Source organism: Sphaerodactylus townsendi, linkage group LG05 (genome assembly GCF_021028975.2).
Source record: "Sphaerodactylus townsendi isolate TG3544 linkage group LG05, MPM_Stown_v2.3, whole genome shotgun sequence".
In the NCBI taxonomy this organism is placed as follows: Eukaryota; Metazoa; Chordata; class Lepidosauria; order Squamata; family Sphaerodactylidae; genus Sphaerodactylus; species Sphaerodactylus townsendi.
The window spans coordinates 7,707,284-7,732,384 of record NC_059429.1 but is presented as its reverse complement, the minus strand read 5'-3'; the positions used below and the strand labels follow the sequence as shown (position 1 = coordinate 7,732,384).

Genomic DNA, 25,101 nt, shown 5'->3' with positions numbered 1-25,101 from the left:
CACTTCATCCTGTGTCGGTGAGTTCCACCAGTTCACAATGCACAGCTTCACCTGACTGGCCATCATCTGTAATAGGTGGCTCAGTGGGACAGTTTCTGCTTTGCACACAGACCAGTGTTCTGCCAGTTGGCAATGCTGGCAGGGGCTGATGGGAATTGTAGTCCATGAACATCTGGAGAACAGGCTGCAGACCCCTGACTTAGACAGTCCCAGTGTGTCTCCAGCTAAAAGGACCAGGCGGGAAGTAATCTAACAGACCACATCCTGAGACCCTGGAAAGCCATTCAGCAACAGTCAGACCAAGCAGGGATGCCTTCTGGTGGGATTTCAACAAGTGGGAGAGATCTAAAAGCTGCTCTTGGGAGAATCATCGTGAATCACGTACAGAGAACACAAGAAATCACACCTAACTTGTCTGATTCCCCGGATAAAACACGGATTCACCACAGACTCGCTAAAGAGATCTCGTTCTCTGAGCAATTAATACTTTTTGAGCAAATATTTCAGCTTTTTGAGCATCTATTGGTTATTTTATTTATTTTATTTATTTATTTTATTAAACTTCTATACCGCCCTTCCCCAAATTATATAAAACAGTTAAAAATTATTAAATTATTATTATATAAAACAGTTAAAAATTATATAATATATTATATATTATATAAAAGTTAGAAATTACAGTTAAAAACAGTTAAACATTATATAAAACAGTTAAAATCCATTTCACACCCAATCCCAGTTAAGAACCATATATAAATTATAAAAATTCAGATGGCGATTAAAATTGTTTCGCCTTCCCCATTCTTGCACCCACAGGAGGCCAGATATTTATCACAGGAGTGTGGTGTTATCCCGTCTGGCCAAACGCCTGGCAGAACAGGTCCGTTTTACAGGCCCTGCGGAAACTCTGTATGTCCCGCAGGGCCCTGATCTCACTTGGGAGCCTGTTCCACCAGGTAGGGGCCAGGGCCGTAGGGGCCAGGGTTACAGGAGAAACACATTCAAGGCCCAGGGTTCAAACTGGGAATAAACCTTAGGTTGAGAGAGATGACAGGCATACGCTCAGGGAAACCCATAGAATATACAGAGCTTGCAGTTGTACCAACTCTGAAAGATAACAGACAGCCCTGATTGCCTGAAACAGACAATTTAAAAACCTAATTTGGTTAAAAAAAACAAACCTAAAGGTTATTAAAAGAGAGCTGGAAAAGACTGATTACAGCAAAGAAGAAGAAGAAGAAGAAGAAGAAGAAGAAGAAGAAGAAGAAGAAGAAGAAGAAGAAGAAGAAGAAGAAGAAGAAGAAGAAGAAGAAGAAGAAGAAGAAGAGTTGGATTTATATCCCCCCTTTCTCTCCTGTAAGGAGACTCAAAGGGGCTGACAAGCTCCTTTCCCTTCCCCCCCTCACAACAAACACCCTGTGAGGTAGGTGGGGCTGAGAGAGCTCCAAAGGACTGTGACTAGCCCAAGGTCACCCAGCTGGCGTGTGTGGGAGTGCACAGGCTGATCTGAATTCCCCAGAGAAGCCTCCACAGCTCAGGCAGCAGAGCGGGGAATCAAACCCGGATCCTCCAGATTAGAGTACACCTGCTCTTAACCACTACACCACTCTGGCTCTCAATCATGATACCCTAAATTTTTGGTTGCTAATCAATAAGGCTCATGCTCCCATATTTCCTGAAGTGATTGGGGATGTTATTTTGAAAAGGATTTCAACTCTGCCACCCCCCTCTGGCTACCAATGTACATATATCGTTCGATAGCCCCCCTCCCTGGCCCCCAAATAGCAAGTCTCGCTAGAAAGCTTCGAAAGGGCAAAGGTCTCCGGCTCTGAGTTCACGGATAACAACCTTTCCAAGGGTAACATCTCGGGCTGGAGTAACATCCTAGCACAGGAGTCTGCCACCTGCGGCTCTCCAAATGTTCATGGACTACAATTCCCATCAGCCCCTGCCAGCATGGCCAATTGGCTGATGGGAATTGTAGTCCACGAACATCTGGAGAGCCGCAGGTGGAAGACCCATGTGATCTAGCAACTTTTTTCTCAATTGTTTATCATTCTGGCTCCATGCTGCAATCTTGGCGAAACTCTGAAATCGTTCCAATTTATTAAAAAGATTATTCCTTACCTGAAAATCATAGGCCTACAGTGCTGCATGGGCAAATCATCCAACTTCTTACCTACTTATCAAACCACAAATGTGGCTGATAGAAAAGGAAGCCCTTACGTTATCCCAGGTCAGCTTTATAAACAGGGACCTTTACCGTTGACCACTGTGTAGTAGTCGCCCAGGTGAATGACAAATATACCAAACCATCTGGCAGAAAGCTTAATGCATCCCATATGGATCTAAAAAGGGCTTCCGATACTATTGCCCATGCCAGATTGTGGGGAAAATTAGCCAAGTCCTCAGTGGATCTGAGGTGTTGTTGTGTGGTTTCTGGACTGTATAGCCGTGGATCTGAAGAGGCCAGCCACAGATGAAGGCGAAACGTCAGGAGAAAATGCTACTGGAACATGGCTATACAGCCTGGAAACCACACAACGCCCCAGTGATTCCAGTCATGATGATGATGATGATGATGAAGAAGAAGATGAAGAAGATGGAGAAGATGAAGAGGAGGAGGAGGAGGAGGAGTTTGGATTTATATCCCCCTTTCTCTCCTGTAGGAGACTCAAAGGGGCTTACAATCTCCTTGCCCTTTCCCCCTCACAACAAACACCCTGTGAGGTAGGTGGGGCTGGGAGAGCTCCGAGAAGTTGTGACTAGCCCAAAGTCACCCAGCTGGCGTGTGTGGGAGTGTACAGGCTAATCTGAATTCCTCAGATAAGCCTCTACAACTCAAGCGGCAGAGCTGGGAATCAAACCCGGTTCCTCCAGATCAGAGTGCACCTGCTCTTAGCCACTACACCATTGCTGCTCCACTGAAAGCCTTTGACAATACATTGAACACCTCTATGGATCACTGGCTCCTCTGGTTAATACACAATTATACCAAAATAATACTGCACAGGTAAGATGTGCTCTGTCGACATTTTCTACCCCATGCATAATTTTATAGACTTCAATCATATCCCCCCTCAGACGTCTCCTCTCCAAACCAAAGAGTCCCAAACGCTGCAGCCTCTCCTCATAAGGAAGGTGCTCCAATCCCTCAATCACCCTCGTTGCCCTTTGCACTTTTTCTATCTCTTCGACATCCTTTTTGAGATGTGGTGACCAGAGCTGAACACAGTGTTATAAATGAACCCTTTCCCTTTGCCCGTGACTTGTTGGTCTGTGAGGACTAAATGAATGAATGGAAAAAGAAGCAGAAGAAGAAGAAGAAGAAGAAGAAGAAGAAGAAGAAGAAGAAGAAGAAGAAGAAGAAGAAGAAGAAGAAGAAGAAGAAGAAGAAGAAGAAGAAGAAGAAGAAGAAGAAGAAGAAGAAGAAGAAGAAGAAGAAGAAGAAGAAGAAGAAGAAGAAGAAGAAGAAGAAGAAGAAGACATTCTTCTTGCCCTTCCCCCCTCACAACAAACACCCTGTGAGGTAGGTGGGGCTGAGAGAGCTCCGAGAAGCTGTGACTAGCCCAAGGTCACCCAGCTGGCATGTGTGGGAGCGCACAGGCTAATCTGAATTCCCCAGATAAGCCTCCACAACTCAAGCGGCAGAGCTGGGAATCAAACCCGGTTCCTCCAGATTAGACACACAAGCTCTTAACCTCCTACGCCACTGCTGCACCACAGGCAAACAGTGATTTGCAGCTATTTCTCGAGTGGCGTCGCTTACACGAGTTGCAAAGCCTGTTCTTCTCAACCCAAAATCCAGACTGCCAAGGCCCAAACAATGTTGTGGTTACGAGGGAGCAGAGACACTAGATTTCCCAGGTGGTGCCAAACCCCTCCCGGCTTCTCAGGGGCCCTGGATCACGACACGGTCAATTTCTACTCCTGCTGCTGACTTTTACTCACTCACTTGAGGGCTGTGTTTCTTCCACAGAGCAGGAATCAGCCTCTGCACCGCCTGGTACTCCACGGGGATTTCGTAGACGTAGAGATCCACGTCGTCCCCCAGGCCCAGTTTCTCCAGCTCCTAGAAGTCCAGGGGGACAAGACAGAAAGAACCACTGTGGTCAAACAAACCCTCTTGGGGGGATGTTTCAAAGCCTATTCCTCAAAGGAGGCCGGAGTGGGGCTCCGGCACCCGCTTCCTCGCTTTTATCCCCACAACAGCTTTACTGGGTAGGCTGGGCAGGAACGGCATTCGGGTTCCAAGGTAAGCTTCGCCGTTTGACAGGGATTTGAGCTCCACCCTCCCAGATCCTAGGCCAGGGGTCTGCCACCTGCAGCTCTCCAGATGTCCGAGGACTACCAATCCCATCAGCCCCTGCCAGCATGGCCAATTGGCTATGCTGGCCGGGGCTGATGGGAACTGTAGTCCATGAACATCTGGGGTCCTGGGGTCTGCAACCTGCGGCTCTCCAGATGTCCAAGGACTACAAATCTCATCAGCCCCCTGCCAGCATGGCCAATTGGCTATGCTGGCAGGGGCTGATGGCAATTGTAGTCCATGGACATCTGGAGAGCCGCAGGTGGCAGACCCCTGTGACCTAGGCCAACGCTCCAGCCAGTTCACCACACAAGGGGAAAAAAGCTATTGTGCTCCCTGGCCAGGTTCATGAGATTAAGTTAAGATAAACTTTAATGTCATTGGGCACACACAACGAAAATACAAACATCCCCCGATGCACATTTCCGCAGTCCTCACACCCCATCTTCCACAATCCCCCTTCCAACCATCCCTACACAGCCACGTCAACGTGACACCACAGAGTTCAGCACAACCACAGCTCTAGAATAGAACCTGTCTCTGAGCCTACCCTGTTTCCCCAAATATAAGACATCCCCTGAAAATAAGACATAGTAGAGGTTTTGCTGAAGTGCGAAATATAAGGCATCCCCCGAAAGTAAGACGTAGCAAAGTTTTTGTTTGGAAGCATGCCCGACGAACAGAATACAGAAAAATAAGACATCCCCTGAAAATAAAGACATAGCACATCTTTGGGAGCAAAAATTAATATAAGACACTGTCTTATTTTCGGGGAAACACGGTAGTTGTCCTTGTTTTTATGATCCTGTATCGCCGTGGTGGCGAACCTATGGCACTCCAGATGTTCATGGACTACATTTCCCATCAGCCCCGCTACCACTGCTGTATCGTCTGCCAGATGGCAATATTTCCAAAAAAGGGCATGCAGGGTGAGACGGGTCTTTCAGAATATTCCGAACTTTCTTTAAGCAGCGGGAATTATAGAGTTCTTCCAAAGAGGGGAGAGGGCATCCAATAATTCTCTGGGCAGTAGTGATCACCCTATGGCAGTGATGGCGAACCTTTTAGAGACCGAGTGCCGGGGCGGGGCAAGGGAAAAGTGCGTCCAGGGCACGTGTGCGCCCCGCGCCCCTGCCTGTCCCCAACCTGCCCTGGAACGCCCCGAAACACCCCCATCACACCCCTGGAATGCCCTCGCCCTGCCCCTCAGGGTCACGCTCCCAGTGCATTGCGCACCCCTCTCCCCCTTGACACTATGCCACTGCCGAGTGCCCGAACTGGGGCGATGGCGCACGTGCCCACAAAGAGGGCTCTGAGTGCCACCTCTGGCACCCGTGCCATAGGTTCGCCACCACTGCCCTATGGAGTGCCTTCCTATCTGCCACTGTGCAACCAGCATCGTGGACCAATGAACCTCAGGCCCACTGGTTGCTGCTCTTGGTCCTCCCAAAAGCTGCTAAAACATGGGGTGGGGGGGCTGTGCAAAATTATCTCCCTTTTCAAGCTTGATCCTTAATCCAGATTTTGCACCGAGCTTCAGTTTTTCCATCCTTAGCAGAAGAGCCTGACATTTCAATACTTCCACAAGCCAGGCCCAAACTTTTTATCAAAGGCTTGCTTTCCTACCAAACTTCAGTGATGCTTTACAGCAGTGGCGGCGAACCTATGGCACGGGTGCCAGAGGTGGCACTCAGAGCCCTCTCTGTGGGCACGTGCAAACAGAGTGCCCCCTCCCAGACATATCTAGGTTGGCCTGGGCCGCTGGCCTTGATTATTAGAATTAAACCTAAGACCTAGTTTTGGGGAAGCAGTGTAGGTAACCCTGTTAAGCGCTGTTAAACCCCACTGATTTTCATGCAAAGTACTAAAGCACGATCCTTTACCTGGGAGTAAGCTTGGTTGCTGGCAATGGGGCTTGCTTCTGATTAAACCCTCCTAGGGTCGTGATTCACCCGTTGGAAGAGTTGCACGGCTGCATCAAAGCAAAGCCACCGACTACCACCAAGCTTACTCCCGAGTAACACATGTCTTGGAGCCAACCGTTTTTTTCTAAACTAAAACCTCAGGATTCAGGTTGAATTGCCGTGTTGGCATTTTGCAATAAATAAGTGGGTTTTGGGTTGCAATTTGGGCACTCGGTCTCGAAAAGGTTCGCCATCGCTGCTTTACAGCCTGCGAGACTTTTTTAAAACTTGCCTATCTAGGCCACGAAGGGTTAGGAGTTAGCGAGACAAACCCCCCGTCCCTCCACTGCGCCAGGGGGTTGGGGGAAGGCTTTGTTAGCGCAGCTTCTTTCAGAGACAGCCGACTTCCTTCGGTGTGGTTTGCATTACATGTGGAAATACTGCAGGCCCTTGTTCTCGCCTGCCTGCGCAAAAGGAGGACAGCTGGCCCACAGGCTGGAGGCCTTTCCTACCCCCCCCCCAGAAACTAACAAAGGAGCTTCTCACTTGGCAAAGCAAAGAGGTGGGGGGGGGTGTAGCTCTCCTTCCACCCCCCAAACTTGCAGAAAGTTGGGAGAGATTTACTGCTGCTCCTCCCCGCAACAGCTTTTCCAAGGAACGCTTTGGGCATCCTTTGGCACAAAGAGAACAGGGTGACGGTGAAACAGAATTGTTCAGGAGGGTACTTCTCCGAAAGGGAAACAGGGTGGTAGTTTTAACCGGGGGGGGGGGGGGGGGAATGGGCAGACTGCCCCTTTATTTATTGCACACATCCTTTTATTTCATTGTTCTCTGGTTCCGCGGTCCAGTTTTACTGCATTCCTCGTACCCGGTAGGCTGGTGTTTTTTTCCTGTGCAATATTTTGCCTCGAGTCTCAGGGAGAAAGGCAGAGCTTGAAAGAACGGCAACCCTGTAGCTGTTGCAGAGGAGCTCCAGGAATTCCTGCAGTGGCGTAGGAGGTTAAGAGCTCGTGTATCTAATCTGGAGGAACTAGGTTTGATTCCCAGCTCTGCCGCCTGAGCTGTGGAGGCTTATCTGGGGAATTCAGATTAGCCTGTACACTCCCACACACGCCGGCTGGGAGACCTGGGGCTAGTCACAGCTTCTCGGAGCTCTCTCAGCCCCACCTACCTCACAGGGCGTTTGTTGTGAGGGGGGAAGAGCAAGGAGATTGTAAGCCCCTTTGAGTCTCCTGCAGGAGAGAAAGGGGGGATATAAATCTAAACTCTTCTTCTTCAGTCACAATTTACTGGTGGGCCCTCGCCTGAAAAATGCTGGCCATTCTGATCCAGAGTCACAGCCTTTTTAGCTCTGGACCAACCTGGCAGAACATAAGAACGTAAGAAAGAGCCTGCTGGATCAGACCAGAGTTCACCTCGTCCAGCTCTCTGCTACTTGCAGTGGCCCACCTTTGAGAACTCACACACAGGATGTGAAAGCAATGGCCTGCTGCTGCTGCTGCTGCCGAGCACTTGGTCTACTAAGGCATTTGCTATCTCAGCTCAAGGAGGATCAGGATTGGGAGCCATACATCGACGTCTCCTCCATAAATCTGTCCAAGCCCCTTTTAAAACTGCCAGGTCTGTGGCTGAGCGCAGGAACCGTGCCCATCTTGGCTGGCCTCCCTCCCCTCTGTCTTCCTTGTTTCCTTTTTCATCCCTGTGCCCTCCTTATTTTCCTTCAGGAATTCCCTGTGAATATTTCCTTGTCTTGCTCCCTTCTTCTGGTCAGGTTTCCACTACATAGGAGTTTTAGGGCACCAAAATAATCAAAAATTTCAGAGTCAGGGAAATTGTGTAAATTTTGGTTTTGTCACCATAGATTATTTATTTATTTATTATTGTTTAAGTTTTCTATACCGCCCTATCCCCGAGGGGCTCTGGGCGGTGTTTCACCACAGTTGTTTTGGTTTTGTCACCATAGTTTTTGTGAGCTGTCCTGAGCCCACCTGGTTGGGAATAGGTGGGTTCTAAATCCAACAAACAAACAAACAAACTCCGGAGAAAAGGCTGCCTCCTCGAGTTTAGTTAATTTTAGATTTAGACCTCATCAGGGTGGCAAATGACAACACAACACACCTGATAAATACAATGAAACTATTTAATAATCAGCACGTCTCTAGTTAGATATAGGCAGAGGTGGGATCCAGCCGGTTCTCACAGGTTCCCGAGAGTGGGTTACTAATTTGTGTGTGCCGAGAGGGGGTTACTAATTGGGTCCGCTCAGAGGCAGTGGCGTATTTGCCTAGGGACAAGGGGTACCCCATGTCCCCGGGCGAATCCATTGCAGTCATGGGGGGGCGCCAAAATGTCCGCCCACACAGACTGATTTTGCAAGCCCCAGCAAGCCCAGAATTGAGGAAGCCGCTGCTGCAAGACTTAAGGAAGCCTGACGTAGCCCCGCCCACTCTCTACGGTGGCCCTGAGTGTCCATAGGGCGGGGGAGAAATACCACTGTGCTCCCAGGATGAGGAGCTCCGCCTCCCCTCCCTCTCACCCAGAGTGCAGTGCCTTATTCTCTACGTTGCCATTGCTCTCAGTCTCAAGCCTTCTCCCCAGTGGGCGGGCGCCGGCCAGCACAGGAGAAGTCCATAGGCCGGCTAGGGAGGCAATCTCTGCCCCACCTGCAAGGTGTTTGTTGTGGGGAGAGGAAAGGGGGGGGCATTTGTTAGCTGTTTGGAGACTCCTTAAAGATAATGTGCAAATCCAAACTTCACTTTTATCCCTAAAATCTTGCTTGCAATTGTGAATGGCCTTGATGGGGGGGGGCATGCCCGGCCATGGCCCCGTTGTGCCCCGCCCAGCCCTATTGGCGCTACGCCACTGTTTGAATCCCACCACCATGGGAACCTGTTACTAAAATTTTTGGATCCCACCACTGGATATAGGTCATTTTAAGTATCTATACCAGGGGTCTGCAACCTGCGGCTCTCCAGAGGTTCATGGACTACAAATCCTATAAGCCCCTGCCAGCTTTGTGCTGTGATTCTCGGCACCTTCTGGGTTGCATCCCTTGAAGAACAGCGCCCCCCCCCCCCCCATGACAAACAAACAGAGAAAGGCTCCAAAAACAAGAGGGGGGAGATTGAGCACAGAACACCGAGGAGAAAGTCCGGATTTGCAGAGAGGCACGGGGAAACGTCTTAAAGAGACCATATGGCCAACATTTCAGCCGGAGAATTGTTTTAAAAGGGAATCCATCTAAAATATTTTTGAGGCAGCAAATAGAATGTTTTGAGGTAAAAGCAGTGCGGAGGAAACATTTTATTTAAGGCATCAAAATGTCTTAAAGTGTCTGTGTGGAAAGGACCATCGTGAAGCGGCTACCCTCTCCCACGCAAGAAACCAATGACAAAGGGACATGCCCCACAACCTTTGGCCAGGAACTGTCAGCAGCAGAGATGTCCCACTTTAGCTGACTGTAGGGGTAAAGTACACACCAGCCCTGCAGAGCTCACTCCTAGCAATTCTGTTAAAATATTGTGGATAAATGATTTGTTTTACAGACAATTCCTCAGAAAGGAAAATGGGGGGGGGGTAGATAATGTTGTCCAACAGCTCATCGTACCCAAGAAATTCAGAGAGGAGGTGTTAAAACCCCTATCATGACATTTGGGTATTAAGAAAACACTGGCTAAGGTGCAGAGGAAATTTTATTGGTCAGGCATTACTAAAAATGTGCAGCAGTATTGTACAAGATGCGATGTGTGCCAAAGGGTGGATCAGACCAGAGTCCATCTAGTCCAGCTCTCTGCTACTCGCAGTGGCCCACCAGGTGCCATTGGGAGCTCACACCAGGTGCCATTGGGAGCTCACACATCTCTTTCTCACAATACTAGAACCAGGGGGCATCCATTGAAAATGCTGGGGGGAAGAATTAGGACTAATAAAAGGAAACACTTCTTCACGCAACGTGTGATTGGTGTTTGGAATATGCTGCCACAGGAGGTGGTGATGGCCACTAACCTGGATAGCTTTAAAAGGGGCTTGGACAGATTTATGGAGGAGAAGTCGATGTATGGCTACCAATCTTGATCCTCCTTGATCTGAGATTGCAAATGCCTTAACAGTCCAGGTGCTCGGGAGCAACAGCCGCAGAAGGCCATTGCTTTCACATCCTGCATGTGAGCTCCCAATGGCACCTGGTGGGCCACTGCGAGTAGCAGAGAGCTGGACTAGATGGACTCTGGTCTGATCCAGCTGGCTTGTTCTTATGTTCTTATGTTCTAAAAAGAGATTCCACGAAAACATCAGGAAAAACTTCCTGACAGCAAGGGCTGTTCACTACCTCGGAGTGTGGAGTCTCCTCCTTTGGAGGTTTTTAAAGAGAGGCTGGATGGCCATCTGTCAGGAGTGCTTTGATGGTTTGTTCCTGCATTGCAGGGGTTGGACTTGATGGCCCTTGGGGTCTCTTCCAACTCTATGATTCTACGATCTTGGTGGCCATGGATGCTGAGACTCTATATACCAGTGATGGCGAACCTTTTTGACACCGAGTGCCCAAACCGCAACCCAAAACCCACTTATTTATCGCAAAGTGCCAACACAGCAATTTAACCTGAATACTGAGGTTTTAGTTTAGAAAAAAATGGTTGGCTCTGAGGCGTGCCTTACTCGGAGTAAGCTTGGTGGTAGTTGTTGGCTTTGCTTTGAAGCAACCATGCAACTCTTCGAATGGGTAAATCACGACCCTAGGAGGGTTTACTCAGAAGCAAGCCACATTGCCAGCAACCGAGCTCACTCCCAGGTAAAGGATCGCGCTTTAGTTCTTTGCATGAAAATCAGTGGGGTTTAACAGCGCTTAACAGGGTTACCTATACTGCTTCCCCAAAACTAGGTCTTAGGTTTAATGCTAATAATCGAGCCCAGTGGCCCAGGCCAGCCTAGATGTGGGGGGGGGATCCCCCCCCCCACATGATGAACTCTGTGCGTGCCCACAGAGAGGGCTCTGAGTGCCACTTCTGGCATCCGTGCCATAGGTTCGCCACCACTGCTATATACCAAATTGCCAAACAAGGACAGGCCACTGGCCATCAGGAAGATTATCCCTCACGACCCAACGCAAGCCTGGCTACTGAACCTTGCTTACATGTTCTAACCCACAACCGCTCTCAATTTTATAACAGTTTATATCTTTCGACGAATGGCGTAGCGATGGGGACCTGCATTACGCCACAGTGCAATTCACAGCTGACTCGGAGCAACCCCGCCAATTAACTCCTGCCCGGCACCTAGGATTTATGGAGGGTCTTTTCACCAGCTGGACTCACAGGAAGGGAGCTCTCGAGATATTCCACCAGGACTCCAACATGTTCACCACACCAGCAAGCTCACCCCAGGATACTTCAGAAGAAGAAGAGTTTTGGATTTATATCCCCCCTTTCTCTCCTGCAGGAGACTCAAAGGGGCTGACAATCTCCTTGCCCTTCCCCCCTCACAACAAACGCCCTGTGAGGTAGGTGGGGCTGAGAGAGCTCCGAAAAGCTGTGACTAGCCCCAGGTCTCCCAGCCGGCGTGTGTGGGAGTGTACAGGCTAATCTGAATTCCCCAGATAAGCCTCCACAGCTCAGGCGGCAGAGCTGGGAATCAAACCCGGTTCCTCCAGCTTAGATACACGAGCTCTTAACCTCCTACGCCACTGCTTCACTGTCAAGATCTTGTTTGTTTCCTGGCCTGTTTGTTTCCTGGCCAAGGGACTGTGGGAACCTTGCTTGTTATGCTGTTATCTTCGTGTTCCTGAACTTTTGCTTTCAGGCCTGCACCTGGACTTAATCTCGGCTTTGGTCTTGGAATCTTTGCATTGCCTGAGAACATTTTTGGTGATTTCACCTCACTGGGGTGGTGAGGGAGGGGCTGGAGAGGGCTGTTTGGAGAAACAAAGAGATATTAAACAAAGAAGGTGTAATAGAACTTAGTTCCAGCAAAGACTTGCTTGTATCCTACTCGCAGCTCCCTTCAATAAACCTGTTTCTGAAACCAACAGTCTGATTATAGGGGTGTAAAGGATTCAATAGTGTTGATGGTGAAGTAACCTTGAGTGCATTCCACAGCCCGGGCGATGGGCCAGATGCTTCGGCGGAGACTTTATCTCTGCGCGGGAGATGAAGCCTCTGTTCCCATGGGAAGCAGGAAGGGGGGATGGGGTGACTGGTATTATAACCTGTGCTTCTGGCGGGAAGTGTCATTCCTGCCACTGCGTGTACTTGAGCTTTCTAAGATGTCTTAATAAATGGACTTTCACTCCCAAAGCCTTTTATTTCTGCGTCTATGGAATTCCTTACATTGTGGCAGGAATCTTAAATCATCTATATTCCTGTGTAGTGGACCTCTTGTCTTGCGATGGAGAGGTTGAATGTTACTGCGGAAGGTGCGGTAGCCCCCAAAGAGGGCTCCGACCTTTCCCTTCTTGATTTGGAGGAACCGGCAGGAGAACGGGCCTCGCTGGTGGCTCTTTCCCGTCCTCGTATCAGCACGAGTCTTCCTTTACTCCGTTTGAGCGAGGGGCGTGGCGGCGACCTTGAGAAGAATGGATTTGGAAGCTGTCTATGGATCGGCCTGTGGATCGGATCTCTACCCGTTTTCATGTGGATTACAAACCTCAGATGCAACCTGTCATGGAGGAGACGGGCTTGACCACCTTTCATGCGTCAACCCAGGAGTCCATTGAACGATTCCTGGACTCGTATTTTGGTGATGCTCCCAAAGAACCACCGTGGCACAGCACTGGGGCCCGTCCAAAAGACACCGGGACTAAACCTGGAATTGGGAGGGGTATCCGTACCGCTTCCCAATCGGACCCCTGATCCTGGGCCAGCGACCGCACCTGAGGTGCCTCGGGGAGCCACCGGTGGTTGCGGCGGACTCACGGTGTCTCCGATGCCTCGCTTCCAGGCGGCGAGGAGTCGAAGAAAGCCTGCGTTCCCAGCCAGACCGGTTTCCTCTCCCATCGAGGGAGGACTGGGATGAGGAAGTGGGACGACTGCGAGAAGCCCAAGCGGCATGGAACCGTGAACGCCAGTTATGGGAGGAGGAGCGGGCACAGTTGCAGCAAGAGCGCGAAAACCTGCAGAGGGACCGGGAACAGCAACGCAAAGAAGTCCAGCTCGAGTTGGACCGTGCCAAAGACAGCTCCAGCGACAATATGCCCAGAATCGATCAGTCCATGATAAAGTCCTGGAACAGTCCAGACTGGATTTACAACGGCAACGTAAGCGTTCAGGCTCTGCGCCGCGCAAAGTGAGCTCACTGAAGCCCTTAAGCGGGACGAACTGGCTAAATTGGAGCGAGAAAAGGCTGCTTTGCATGCTTTCCAGGATGCATTGGCTCGCAAGGAGAGGGATCTGGCTGCGTTGGAAAGGGAGCTAAGGAGGCAGCAGACCGGGAAGCCCCAAGTTGGAGTCTATGCTGTTACTGATCATGCCGGCGCCAGGGCCACGTACCTGGGTCCTGCCACCCAAACGCCAGCGGCACCGCCAGCGCCCGATTCCGGCTCCCCCGTACAACCGCTGCCTGCCCAACCCGCTCAACCCGCGCAACCCCCTCCTCAGCAGGCACCAAGAGCCGTCGAACGGGGCTACTATCGGCCCCCGATACCAGCCCGTTTTGATGGGACCGCTTCCAAACTTCCCTACTTCATCTTACAACTCAATGCCCACTTGGAAGACTATGATGATCTGTACCGGTCTGAGCAGCGAAAAAATGCGGGACATCGGCTCAGTCCTGGATGGGGCAGCAGCCGACTGGTTCGTGACTGTCTTGGATTTACAGGATGAGGACTCTCGCACAGTGCCCGCATTCCTCCAAGCTTTAAGAGCGCGCTTTCAAGATCCAGGCGCCGAGAATGAAGCCATCCGCACCATCAAAACCATCCAGCAAGGCAACCGCCCGTTTGCAGAGTTTGTCCGTGAATTTAGATGCGGCGGCTGCCTCGACTTCCTCCTGGAGTGGCCTGAACGCATGAAATGCGAATACTTCTCAGATGCTGTGGACAGCAAGCTCGTGAAACGGTGTTTCTAATTCGAGTTCCTCCATTACCATTCGCGGATTGGATCCAGTTGGGGTCTCAAGTGGCGTCTCGTTTGGAATCACGCTTCGTCAAGGAGGCGCCACGCCTAAAACCACTACTGTGTCCACCAAGTCAAGCCCAGCCGCTCCTACTGAAACCACCTCCGACCGCCGCCGCCGACTTGGGTTGTGTCTTTACTGCGGAGGGCCAGGTCATCTAGCCGCCAACTGTCCCAAGAAGCAAAACCAACGACCCCAGCTCAGCACTCCGTCTGCCAAACCACCACGCAGGTCGGGGCCGCCTCCCACTGGCTCGTCCAAAGCGGTGACCGAAGGCGACCCAGAGGAGGGGGAAGCAGCTGTTTGCCTTTCTTCAGCCCCCATGGACATGGGCCCGACTCCTGACCGGTGAGTGAAGGCAGCGCTCCCATTACTGTTCAAGCATTTCTGGCCAACCCCGCTAAACACACTTTCGCATTATAGCCTCGGCCCTTGTGGATTCGGCTGCTCCCACTGCTTAATGCGGCCCCAGGTGGCAGAGGAGCTAGGTCTGGACCGAATTCCCCTGGCTAAGCCCACACCATTCACCCAAATGGACGGCAGCCCCCTCGGAAACGAAGGACCGGCCCAGTTCAAAACACAGCCGGTTCTCCTCCGTTGCGCCGACCATTGGGAGAAAATTAGTTTCATTTTAGCGCCAGTGGCCAAACACTCCATAGTTTTGGGCATGCCTTGGTTGTTGTTACATGAACCAAAATTCATTTGGAAAGACAGGATCCTAGAATTCACTGACCCTCCCTGCGGTGAACACATGAATTGGGAAGAAAACCCAACGTCTCCTGACACACACCCCTCTCTGGCTTCCTCCAGTGATTGCTCCCGATTCTATTGGCATCCCACCTGCATATCAAGATCTAGCCAGAGTTTTTCAGGAGCAGGAATGTGATCAGTTGCCACCCCACAGAGACACTGACTGTAAAATTGTCATAGCCACAACCAGAGCAACTACCCAAGGGTAGAATCTACCGCATGAGTCCCAATGAGGAGAAGGAACTACGTGCCTTCTTAGACAAGAACCTTGCTTTCCACGGTTTCATGCGGTGGGCTACCAAACACACACACGCTGCTCCTGTTTTGTTTGTCAAAAAGAAAGATGGGTCTTTAAGGCTTTGCACAGATTATCGAGGTCTCAATGCGGTTTCCTGTCCAATAAATATCCTTTGCCTTTGATCAAGGACCTTTTAGATGCACTCGGCAAAGGGCATTTTTACTAAATTGGACTTGAGAGAAGCTTACTACAGAGTCAGAATTGCTGAAGGATATGAACACCTGACTGCGTTTAACACAAAGTTTGGACAGTTTGAATACTTAATAATGCCATTCGGGTTAAGTGGGGCCCCCGGGGCTTTCATGGCTCTTATTAATGAAGTTCTCCATGATTTACTGTACAAGGGAGTTGTTGTATACTTAGATGACGTTTTAATTTACTCGCAAACAATAGAAGAGCATGAAATATTGGTTCGAGAGGTGCTGAAACGCTTGCTTGACAACTCTCTCTTTGCCAAACTCTCCAAATGCTGTTTCATCAGACCTCCATTGACTATTTGGGTTACCGGATCTCGCCCGAGGGCTTAAAAATGGATCCTGCTAAAATTGACGCAGTCCTCCAATGGCCTGCCCCCACCAACCGCAAAGAACTCCAGTCGTTTCTTGGTTTTGCTAATTTCTATCGTGATTTTATACCCCAATTTGCTAAACTGACTCTCCCTCTCACAGACCTCTTACGCACTAAGGGTAAGGATCCACTGTCCGCCCAAACCCGGGGCCCCCCTTTTCTGGTCTGAAAAAATGTCAAACAGCCTTTGAACTACTAAAATCTGCGTTTACCACCGAACCTATCCTAAAGCACCCTGACCGGATCTCCCGTTTGTGGTTCCGTGGACGCCTCGGACAAAGCACTTGGGGCAGCCCTGTTGCAGAAAAATAAAGATGGTAGACTGGTTCCGTGTGCTTATTTGTCAAAAATTCTCTGGTGCCGAGCTCAACTGGACTGTGGGTGACAAAGAGACTGCAGCCATCAAAGCAGCACTCTCCACTTGGCGCCACTGGCTGGAGGGGCTAAACATCCCTTTCAAGTTTGGTCGGATCATGAAAACCTGGCAGCTCTTTCCGCCCCCCTCAAGCTGTCCGCAAACCAACTTCGTTGGGCCGAGTTCTTTTCTCGTTTCTTTTTTACAGTCCATTTTTTCCCTGGGAAAACCAACAAACTGGCTGGCGCTCTCGCGCCTACCGGGGAGGGGGGTGGAGCTGCCTTACGAGACATTCCACGCACTGTTCTTTCCCCCTCCCAGTTGGGGTTGGCTGTCACTCGATCTCAAACACCCACTTCTCCTCCGCCCCCCATTCCCAGTCTCGTCTCTCCTTTCCTGCGGGAATTGGAGGAGGCGGGGCTGCACGAGCCTCCTGCGGCGAAGGGACTCCCAATTGCGTTTGGAGAATGGAGTTTGGCGGAGGGGGGAATGTTGAGTGCCTCCCCCCCTCCGCAAGCAGGTTCTTGAAGCTTGCCACCATGCTCGCTCGGCTGGGCATTTTGGCTTTGAAAACTCTACACCTCTGGCCCGGCCGGCAGTTCTGGTGGCTGCACGCGCAAAGACATTGAGGCATACATTAAAGGCTGCTCGGTTTGTGCAGAAGCCAAAACCATCCCGGGAAAGTTCCATGGACTATTGCAACCTCTCCCGGTAGCTTCCCGGCCTTGGGAAGTCATCTCCATGGATTTCATTACAGATTTACCCGAAAGTCATGGCACGGTTTGCTGGGTGGTGGTAGACTTATTCTGGCAAGCCCATTTTATTCCATGTGCTTCCATCCTCCTCATTCTAAGTTGGCACGGGCTGTTTATTCAACATGTTTACCGCTCTCCATTCCGCAGGTGGTTCAGACCGCCGCCCCAGTTCATCTCCAAAGTTCTGGAAGCGTTTTAGTTGTTAAGTCAGCTTCGCCGTCAGCCGCCCCCCCTACCACGCCTTCAAAGTGGCGGGCGGACGGAGAGAGAACGAACAGAACCCTAAAGCAGTATGTACGTTGTTGCACCAACAACCACCAAGACAATTGGTGCGAAGCTTATTCCTCGTTTAAGTGAATGCACTTACAACAATGCGGTTCATATATAGTAATAAAGAAACCCCTTTGAAATTGTGTCTGGCAGCTCCTTCCCGCTAAGCACAACTACCTCGCGAGCGACCTTGGACCCCAGAATTTCAACAATGGATTTCTATCCCTAGTCGAGGGATGGAAGTGGGTCCAGACCGCCTACAACAAGCAAAGGACTCCCAAAACTGCAAGCGGATAAACAATCACTGGATTTCCCTCTGCGTGTGGGCTCCTGGGTGTATTTATCTACAAAAAATTCCTCAGAGGCGTGCATAAATTTTCTAAACTTGGCAAGAGATTTGTGGGACCCTTTCAAATTACTAAAGTGATTAATGATGTCACTGCCCGCTTAGATTTGCCTTAACTCTCTTAGTAACATCCAATCCTGTCTTCCATTCCAGTTGCTCAAAGAGGCTCCCGCCTCATGCCTGGTAATGCACTGGAGAGAGGCCCTCACCGACTATTATTATTATTGATGGCCACAAGCACTACTGAAATTGGCGCTTATCCTGGACTCCTCGCTTAATCGTTCTGCAATATTTAGTTTCTTGGTGGGATATTCTGGGTATAATCAATGGGTCTATTCAAAACATTGAAGCCCCCACCTTATTGCTGCTCCACAGCACCTTTCGCAAGACAAACCTGGGGAAGGGTCTTCTTCTTTAGGGGAGGCAGAGTGTAAAGGATTCAATAGTGTTGATGGTGAAGTAACCTTGAGTGCATTCCACAGCTCAAGATGGGCCAGATGCTTCAAGGACTTTATCTCTGCGGGAGATGAAGCCTCTCTGTTCCCATGGGAAGCAGGAAGGGGGGATGGGGTGACTGTTATAACCCAGCTTCTGGCGGGGAAGTGTCATTCCTGCCACCAAGTGTACTTGAGCTTCTAAGATGTCTTAATAAATGGACTTTCACTCCCAAAGCCTTTATTTCTGCGTCTCATGGAATTCTACAAGGGAAAGCAACAGATCCTGACACATCTGCTAAGCAAGTACATTTCCTGGATGTCGTAGTCAGTGGTGAGGAGAGTCTGGCACTCCAGATGTTATGGACTACAATTCATCAGCTTTCCCCGCACATGCTGGTAGGCTGGATGGGATTTGTAGTTCATAACATCTGGAGTGCCAAAGGTTCGCCACCACGGCCGTAAACTTTGCAATGGGCACGTAAGCACAACCTTAGCAAAAATTACTGATGACCAAATCTACCTGTGTGCCTCCAGCTGTCATCCGGAACATACAAAGCACTGAATTTACAATCAGGTCTCCTCTGACCTATCAGATAGGGACTCTCACCTGAAGAATCTACCCAAAAACGTTCCCTGAATTAAAACACCTGTCCAGTAGAGTAAAGGACCTAATCTGCACACAATTCAGAACAGTTTCTCACCTACAACAATGGACCCAGGAAGAAAACTCTGCAATAGACCTAGATGCCAACTCTGTCCCCACATCTGGAGCAGCAGTGGTGTAGGAGGTTAAGAGCTCGTGTATCTAATCTGGAGGAACCGGGTTTGATTCCCAGCTCGGCCGCCTGAGCTGTGGAGGCTTATCTGGAGAATTCAGATTAGCCTGTGCACTCCCACACACGCCAGCTGGGTGACCTTGGGCTAGTCACAGCTTCTCGGAGCTCTCTCAGCCCCACCTACCTCACAGGGTGTTTGTTGTGAGGGGAAGGGCAAGGAGATTGTGAGCCCTTTGGGAGATAAATCCAAACAACAACAACAACAACACCTCCTCCTCCTCCGACAACAATAATGCAAGACCTAGCAACATCAGTTACACCATCCTGGGCTCACTGTACTGGAGTGCAAGGTCTAGCTGGCATATGCTGCTACGCAATCCTACAACGCCCTTCTCCTGCCTACATGGGACAAACATGACAGGTCCCCATGAGATAGACTCAATGAACACAAACCTGACACAAGAAATCGCTCAACATTCAGAAACCAGCAGGGGAACTTTTTAATCTTCCTGGTTGTACCATTCCAGACCTGGAAGTCGTTGCTCCACAAAGAGCTTCAAAGGGAATATACAATGTCCCACTATTGTCATAAACTACAGGGATTGTTTTATAGAAGTTTTAATTTGCCATTCTTAACATGAGACTATAACCTTACCCTGATATTGGTTAATCTTCACTGAAACTATCTGCATGTCTGCTGGAAGCGCTGACCTTCTCCACCATCCAGTATGCGGATTTGCCAGTTCTGTCAATTTATGATGGGATCAGCATCTGACTTTTCTCGCTTGCCTTCTTCCTTACCTGGAGATTTACATATGTCCCACATCGGTCCCTGCATTCAGCAGAGGCCAATTTGCTGGTGATCCCCACCCCCTCTATGATGCGGCTGGCCTCCACTAGGGCCCACAGTCTTTATGGTCTCTGGCCCCCTGCCTGGTGGAGGCTCTCCTCCAGTTGTCCGGTCTCCAAGGGACCTCATCGAGTCTCGTGAGGGCCTGCAAGACTGGAGCTATTCCACCGGGCCTTTGGGGAGACCAGCTGCTGATGTGGGTGCCCGAAACAATCTAAGACCCACTGTTCCCCTTTTAAGAGGAGTTTTAATAGATGGATGCCATCTATTTTAATTGTGTTTGATAATTGAATGCTGCATTTTAACTCTTAACTTTGTATTTATTTTGTTTCTATTTGTTTGTTGGTGCTGTAAACCACCCTGAGCCCTCCGGGGGAGGGCGGTATAAAAGTGAAATAATTAATTAATTAATTAATTAAAGACTCTCGCCTGCCCTTGGTCCCTCCCCATCATAACCTGCCCCGTGAAATCTCCCAGTATGACTTCCCTTCGTATAAACGCATTCTGAATCACAAAAGCTCATACTGAAACAAATTTTATTAGCCTTTCAAGGCACACTAAGGCCCTTTGGTTTATTTGGTTAAGTGAAACCTCCATGTTTAGAAGCAGCATACCCCTGCAAACACCTAACTGTGGACTTTCCAGAGCAGGGGTCTGCAACCTGTGGCTCTCCAGATGTTCATGGACTACACATCCCATCAGCCCCTGCCAGCATGGCCAAATGAACATCTGGAGAGCTGCAGGTTGCAGACCCGTGTTCTAGAGCAGTGATGGCGAACCTATGGCACGGGTGCCAGAGGTGGCACTCGGAGCCCTCTCTGTGGGCACGCGCACACAGAGTTCGTCATTTGGGGGGCGGAAAATCACAACCCCCACACACACACATCTAGGCTGGCCTGGACCACTGAGGACGATGGGCCTGGTGCCTGTGCTCAGGGTGGCTGCTGCTCAAGGGTAATGCAGAGGGAGGCAGAGCTGCTAGAGAGGCGAGGAGCTGGACTTTGCTGGAGGCTAGAGCAGACTGGCCCCTGCTCGAGCAGGTGGGGCAGAGGAAGAGGGAGCCAACGTTTATTCTAAACTAAAACCTCAGCATTCAGGTTAAATTGCTGGGTTGGCACTTTGAGATAAATAAGTGGGTTTTGGGTTGCAATTTGGGCACTCGGGTCTCAAAAAGGTTCGCCATTACTGTTCTAGAGCAGGGAACCTTTAACACTCAAAGAGCCATTTGGACCCGTTTTCCACAGGAAAACACTTGGAGCCGCAAATAATTTTTTACATTTAAAATAAAGATAACACTATGTATATATAGGGGTTTTTTTACATTTTACTCGCTCATTCTGAGAAGCTTGATGGATCGCCCGCCCTGCTCCTGCAGGCGTGGCAAGGATGAAGCCGGGCGCTCAGTCTCACCAGTCACTGGAAAGCGCTTCTGCCCTGCTCCAACGGGCGAGCGAGAGGCCCGCGAAGGCCCAGCCGACCGTAGGTGTTAGTGCGCCCACCCTGCTGCCTGCAGGGCGGGTGCAAGGATGGGGCCGGGCGTGACTCGGCTCGTGGAGCCACAGTGCAAGGGCAGAAGAGCCGCATGCGGCTCTCGAGCCGCAGGTTCCCTACCCCTGTTCTAGAGGCATCCAGTTGCCTGTTTTATTACTAAGGAGCTGCATGATGGCGGAAATTGTTGCGCGCAGCTTCGAGCCTGACAAAAGTGGGATGAAATTATTGTAAACGGTGCAGAGAAAGCCTTCGCTCAAACCCAGGCATTAAAATCCGCTGATATGCCCAGAAGGGCGCCCTCGCCTCCCACACCTGCTTCCGTCGCGCTCACAACATCTTTCCAGACAGGAGAGAGAAAGTAGCCTGGGAAGGCAGTCTTCCCTCTTTCCCAGCAGATGGCTGCGTCCTCCGGGAACGCTCATATTTTCTCCGTTTTGGCAGCTGGGGGGGTGCCCCACGGAAACAGACTTGCCGTGTCAGTGCTCAGTCTGGGAGTGGTGGCTTTTTCAAAAAAGCTTTTCTTACCCAGGGTGCACTCCGAGGATGCGAAAGTTCCCTCCCCTGCCTCAGAAGAGACGGCTCTGCCTGAATTTCAAGGTATCAGGGAGAAGGAGAAGGAACACGTTTCAAACGGGAAAACAAGATGCGGGAGGGGTGGGAGGCGGAATTCCCGCACACTGATGGATGCAGCCGGCAGCCGCCTGACCTTTGAGCTTCCCAACAGAGCAAGCATGAGGCCCCGGAGGTGAGGCCGAGGTAGCGTTCACCTGGGAGCGGAGAAAAATAAGCGACACATGTGGAATTCTTTTCTCTCTCTTTTTCTTAAAGAAGGTGTCAAGTTAAAATCAGAAGGCATTTTCAACTAACACAGCCAGGGAAGGAACGGACAAGATTTGCTCTCTTCGGCGAGCATTCTGCAGGGAATTCCTACCTTTTGCAAAGTCCTCTCTTCACAGACTATGATAAAAACCTCTGCACACTGAATAGTGAGAGGGTAATGAGAGGCTGATCGGCCAGGTGCTGCCCCCCGCCCCACCCCACTGGAAGACCCAATTAAAACCAACAAGGACTTCCACACTCGAGACTATGGCATGGTTAAGAACATTCAAATACTGGTTCAAAATCCACTATCAGCAGGATTCCTCTAGCTCAGGGGCTGATGGGATTTGTAGTCCATGAACATCTGGAGAGCCACAAGTTGCAGGCAGAGGTGAGATCCAGCAGGTTCTCACAGGTTCCCAAGAGTAGGTTACTAATTATTTGTGTGTGCCGTAGAGGTTACTTAATGGGTGATTTTGCCCGTGATTTTTTTGCCTTAGTTACCTCCTCTCAGCAGCAGCACGAACTTGAAGCAGTCTAGCAGGAGGTGCACTGGCATGTGGTGGCAGCCTGCACCTGCGTACTGCTTTCCAGCCTAAGGACCGGCAAGAGCTGCCAGCTTGCCACAGCCCTGTCCAGGAATGCCCGCCCGGAATGCCCTCGGCCACGCCTCGTCAAGGCCTCTAACTCCATCCCACTGGCTTATGCCACAGTTTGAATCCACCACCATGGGGAACCTGTTACTAAAAATTTTTGGATCACCACTGGTTGCAGACCCCTGCTCTAGCTTCATATACTCCTTTATGCAAGACAGTAAATTCAAGAATTGGTGTAATATCATCAAGGAGAAAATTGAATCCATTGGTCTTTCAATGGAATCACTTTATATGCTCACCTCTAAGGAGGCTTATAAAACCCTAAAAGCGAAACTTCTTGATTGGGAATTCCAGTCACTGACAAACGTGGCCAAAAGGACCTGTTCACCTCTAAGCCTCGCAATTCCTTCCGTTCAAGGCCAAACAGCCAACTATCTGATGACTTTGACTAATCTAACCCAATAAGGACTTCAACCATCACCACAGATGCAACGAACAGCATGTTCTTGGTGGCTCAGTGGATAAGAGTTTCAGGAGCCCATTCAGTGGAACCGGTTTGATTCTTCATGCATACTGAGCTGTGGAGGCTTATCTGGGGAATTCAGATTAGCCTGGACACGACAGCTGGGTGACCTTGGGCTAGTCACAGCTTCTCGGAGCTCTCTCAGCCCCACCTACCTCACAGGGTGTTTGTTGTGAGGGGGGAAGGGCAAGGAGATTGTCAGCCCCTTTGAGTCTCCTGCAGGAGAGAAAGGAGGGATATAAATCCAAACTCTTCTTCTTCTTCCCTCAGGCAGCCAAAATAGATTTTTCAGCTTGTCCTTTAAATTATTTTTTAAAGGGACTGTTCTAAGTTGGCTTTGCCAGGAAAGGTGCAAGGTAGAAATGAAATAAATGGCGCTGATTTCACAAAGCAATTAAGCTGGAAGAAACAAGAGCGGCTGGTCATCTTTAGGTAGGCCAAAAATCCACAAAGGCCTTTTTCGGTGAGGCGCCATGGGTGTCCCACAGAGTTACGTACACGGGGGTCCTCCTCGTCTGCCCTGAGTCACTTTCTCTTGGAGGCAGACCACCTGGGGAAAGGAAAGATCCCACACCCGTCGGTGCCATGTTCATCCCACCACACCTTGAAGGAGCTCCGCCTGGTGTCCATTTTTCCACGCCCTGACCCCCAATGTTCCCCAGCAGAGGGAAGAAGAAGAAGAAGAGTTTGGATTTATATCCCCCCTTTCTCTCCTGAAGGAGGCTCAAAGGGGCTTACAATCTCCTGTCTCCCTTCCCTCACAACAAACTCGCGGAGGTAGGTGGGGCTGAGAGAGAGCTCCCAAGAACTGTGACTAGCACTCAGCCCAAGGTCACCCAGCTGGATGTGGTGTGGGAGTGCACAGGCCAACCTGAATTCCCCAGATAAGCCTCCACAGCTCAGGCGGCAGAACTGGGAATCAAACCCGGTTCCTCCAGATTAGATATACGAGCTCTTAACCTCCTACGCCACTGCTGCTCCTAGCCCAAGTGTCAATCAGCCCAGTGGTACCCAGCAAGCTCTGTGACAGTTCAGGAATTTGGACACAGATCCTCCCGCTCCCAGCCCGAGATGCTTGCGCTTTGCCACGCTGGCGCCAAAGCAGCAGCAACCTGGGCGGGAGTCCAAGAATACAAAAACTGGCCCCAGCTCTCACAGTCTCTTAGGAAGTTTCAATTTAACTCCAAGAGGACAACAGGGTCCAAGCGGACACAGGAAGAAGAGAAGCAGCGTTTGGATTTATACCTCACCTTTCTCTCCTGTAAGGAGACTCAAGGCGGTGTCTCAAAATGGCTAGAATATATTTGGGAACAGATACAGCTAGAAATTTTTGAGAGACTGGCAAAAAATACACTGTGGCAAGAGAAATGAGAAGATATTATGAAATTATGGACATTGCATGAGAAATGGATGGAAGAAGCCGGATTTAACGAAGAACTATGGAACAAGAGAATAAGAAGAATGAACCTTCTGCTGCTTGCTTGAAATAATCAATGGAAAAGAGGGGGGAGAGGGGTGAAAAAGGAAAAATGTATAGTTGGAACAAACATATTGAATGTAACAAATATAACAATATTCTATTTAAAAAAATTTTTTAAAAGGAGACTTAAGGTGGCTTACAAGCTCCTTTACCTCCCTCTCCCCACAACAGACCCCTTGTGAGGCAGGTGGGGCTGACAGAGTTCCGAAGAACTGTGACTAGCCCAAGGTCACCCAGCAGGAATGTAGGAGCACATCTGGTTCACCGGATAAGCCTCTGCCACTCAGGTGGAGAAGTGGGGAATCAAGCCCAGTTCTCCAGATTAGAATCCACCTGCTCTTTAACCACTACACCACGCTCGCTCTGGGGAGTGTCAGAGGTACGGAGTTCATTAGAATACCCCACCTCCACCCCCACCCCCAAAGTGAAGTGGACTGGGGGTGACAAGGTTGCTCATCAGCGCAAGTGTGAG

At 50.1% G+C, this 25,101-nt stretch overlaps 1 protein-coding gene across 5 annotated transcripts in view; it reads right to left on the bottom strand.

Moving 5' to 3' along the window:
- PGPEP1 (pyroglutamyl-peptidase I) overlaps positions 1-25,101 on the bottom strand; it is a 58,768-nt gene that overhangs the window by 10,757 nt on the left and 22,910 nt on the right. For 3 of the 5 annotated variants that reach the window (XR_007244644.1, XM_048498360.1, XM_048498363.1), the window contains exon 3: positions 3,956-4,072. The exons of 1 other annotated variant lie outside the window; for it this stretch is intronic. Coding sequence is in view for 2 of the 4 variants with exons in the window: in XM_048498360.1 (XP_048354317.1) it covers positions 3,956-4,072 (117 nt within the window). In the remaining 2 variants the exon portion in view is untranslated. Of the gene's footprint in view, positions 1-3,951; positions 4,073-25,101 lie in introns of those variants that run through there. One more of the 5 variants, XM_048498362.1, reaches the window with a different exon arrangement.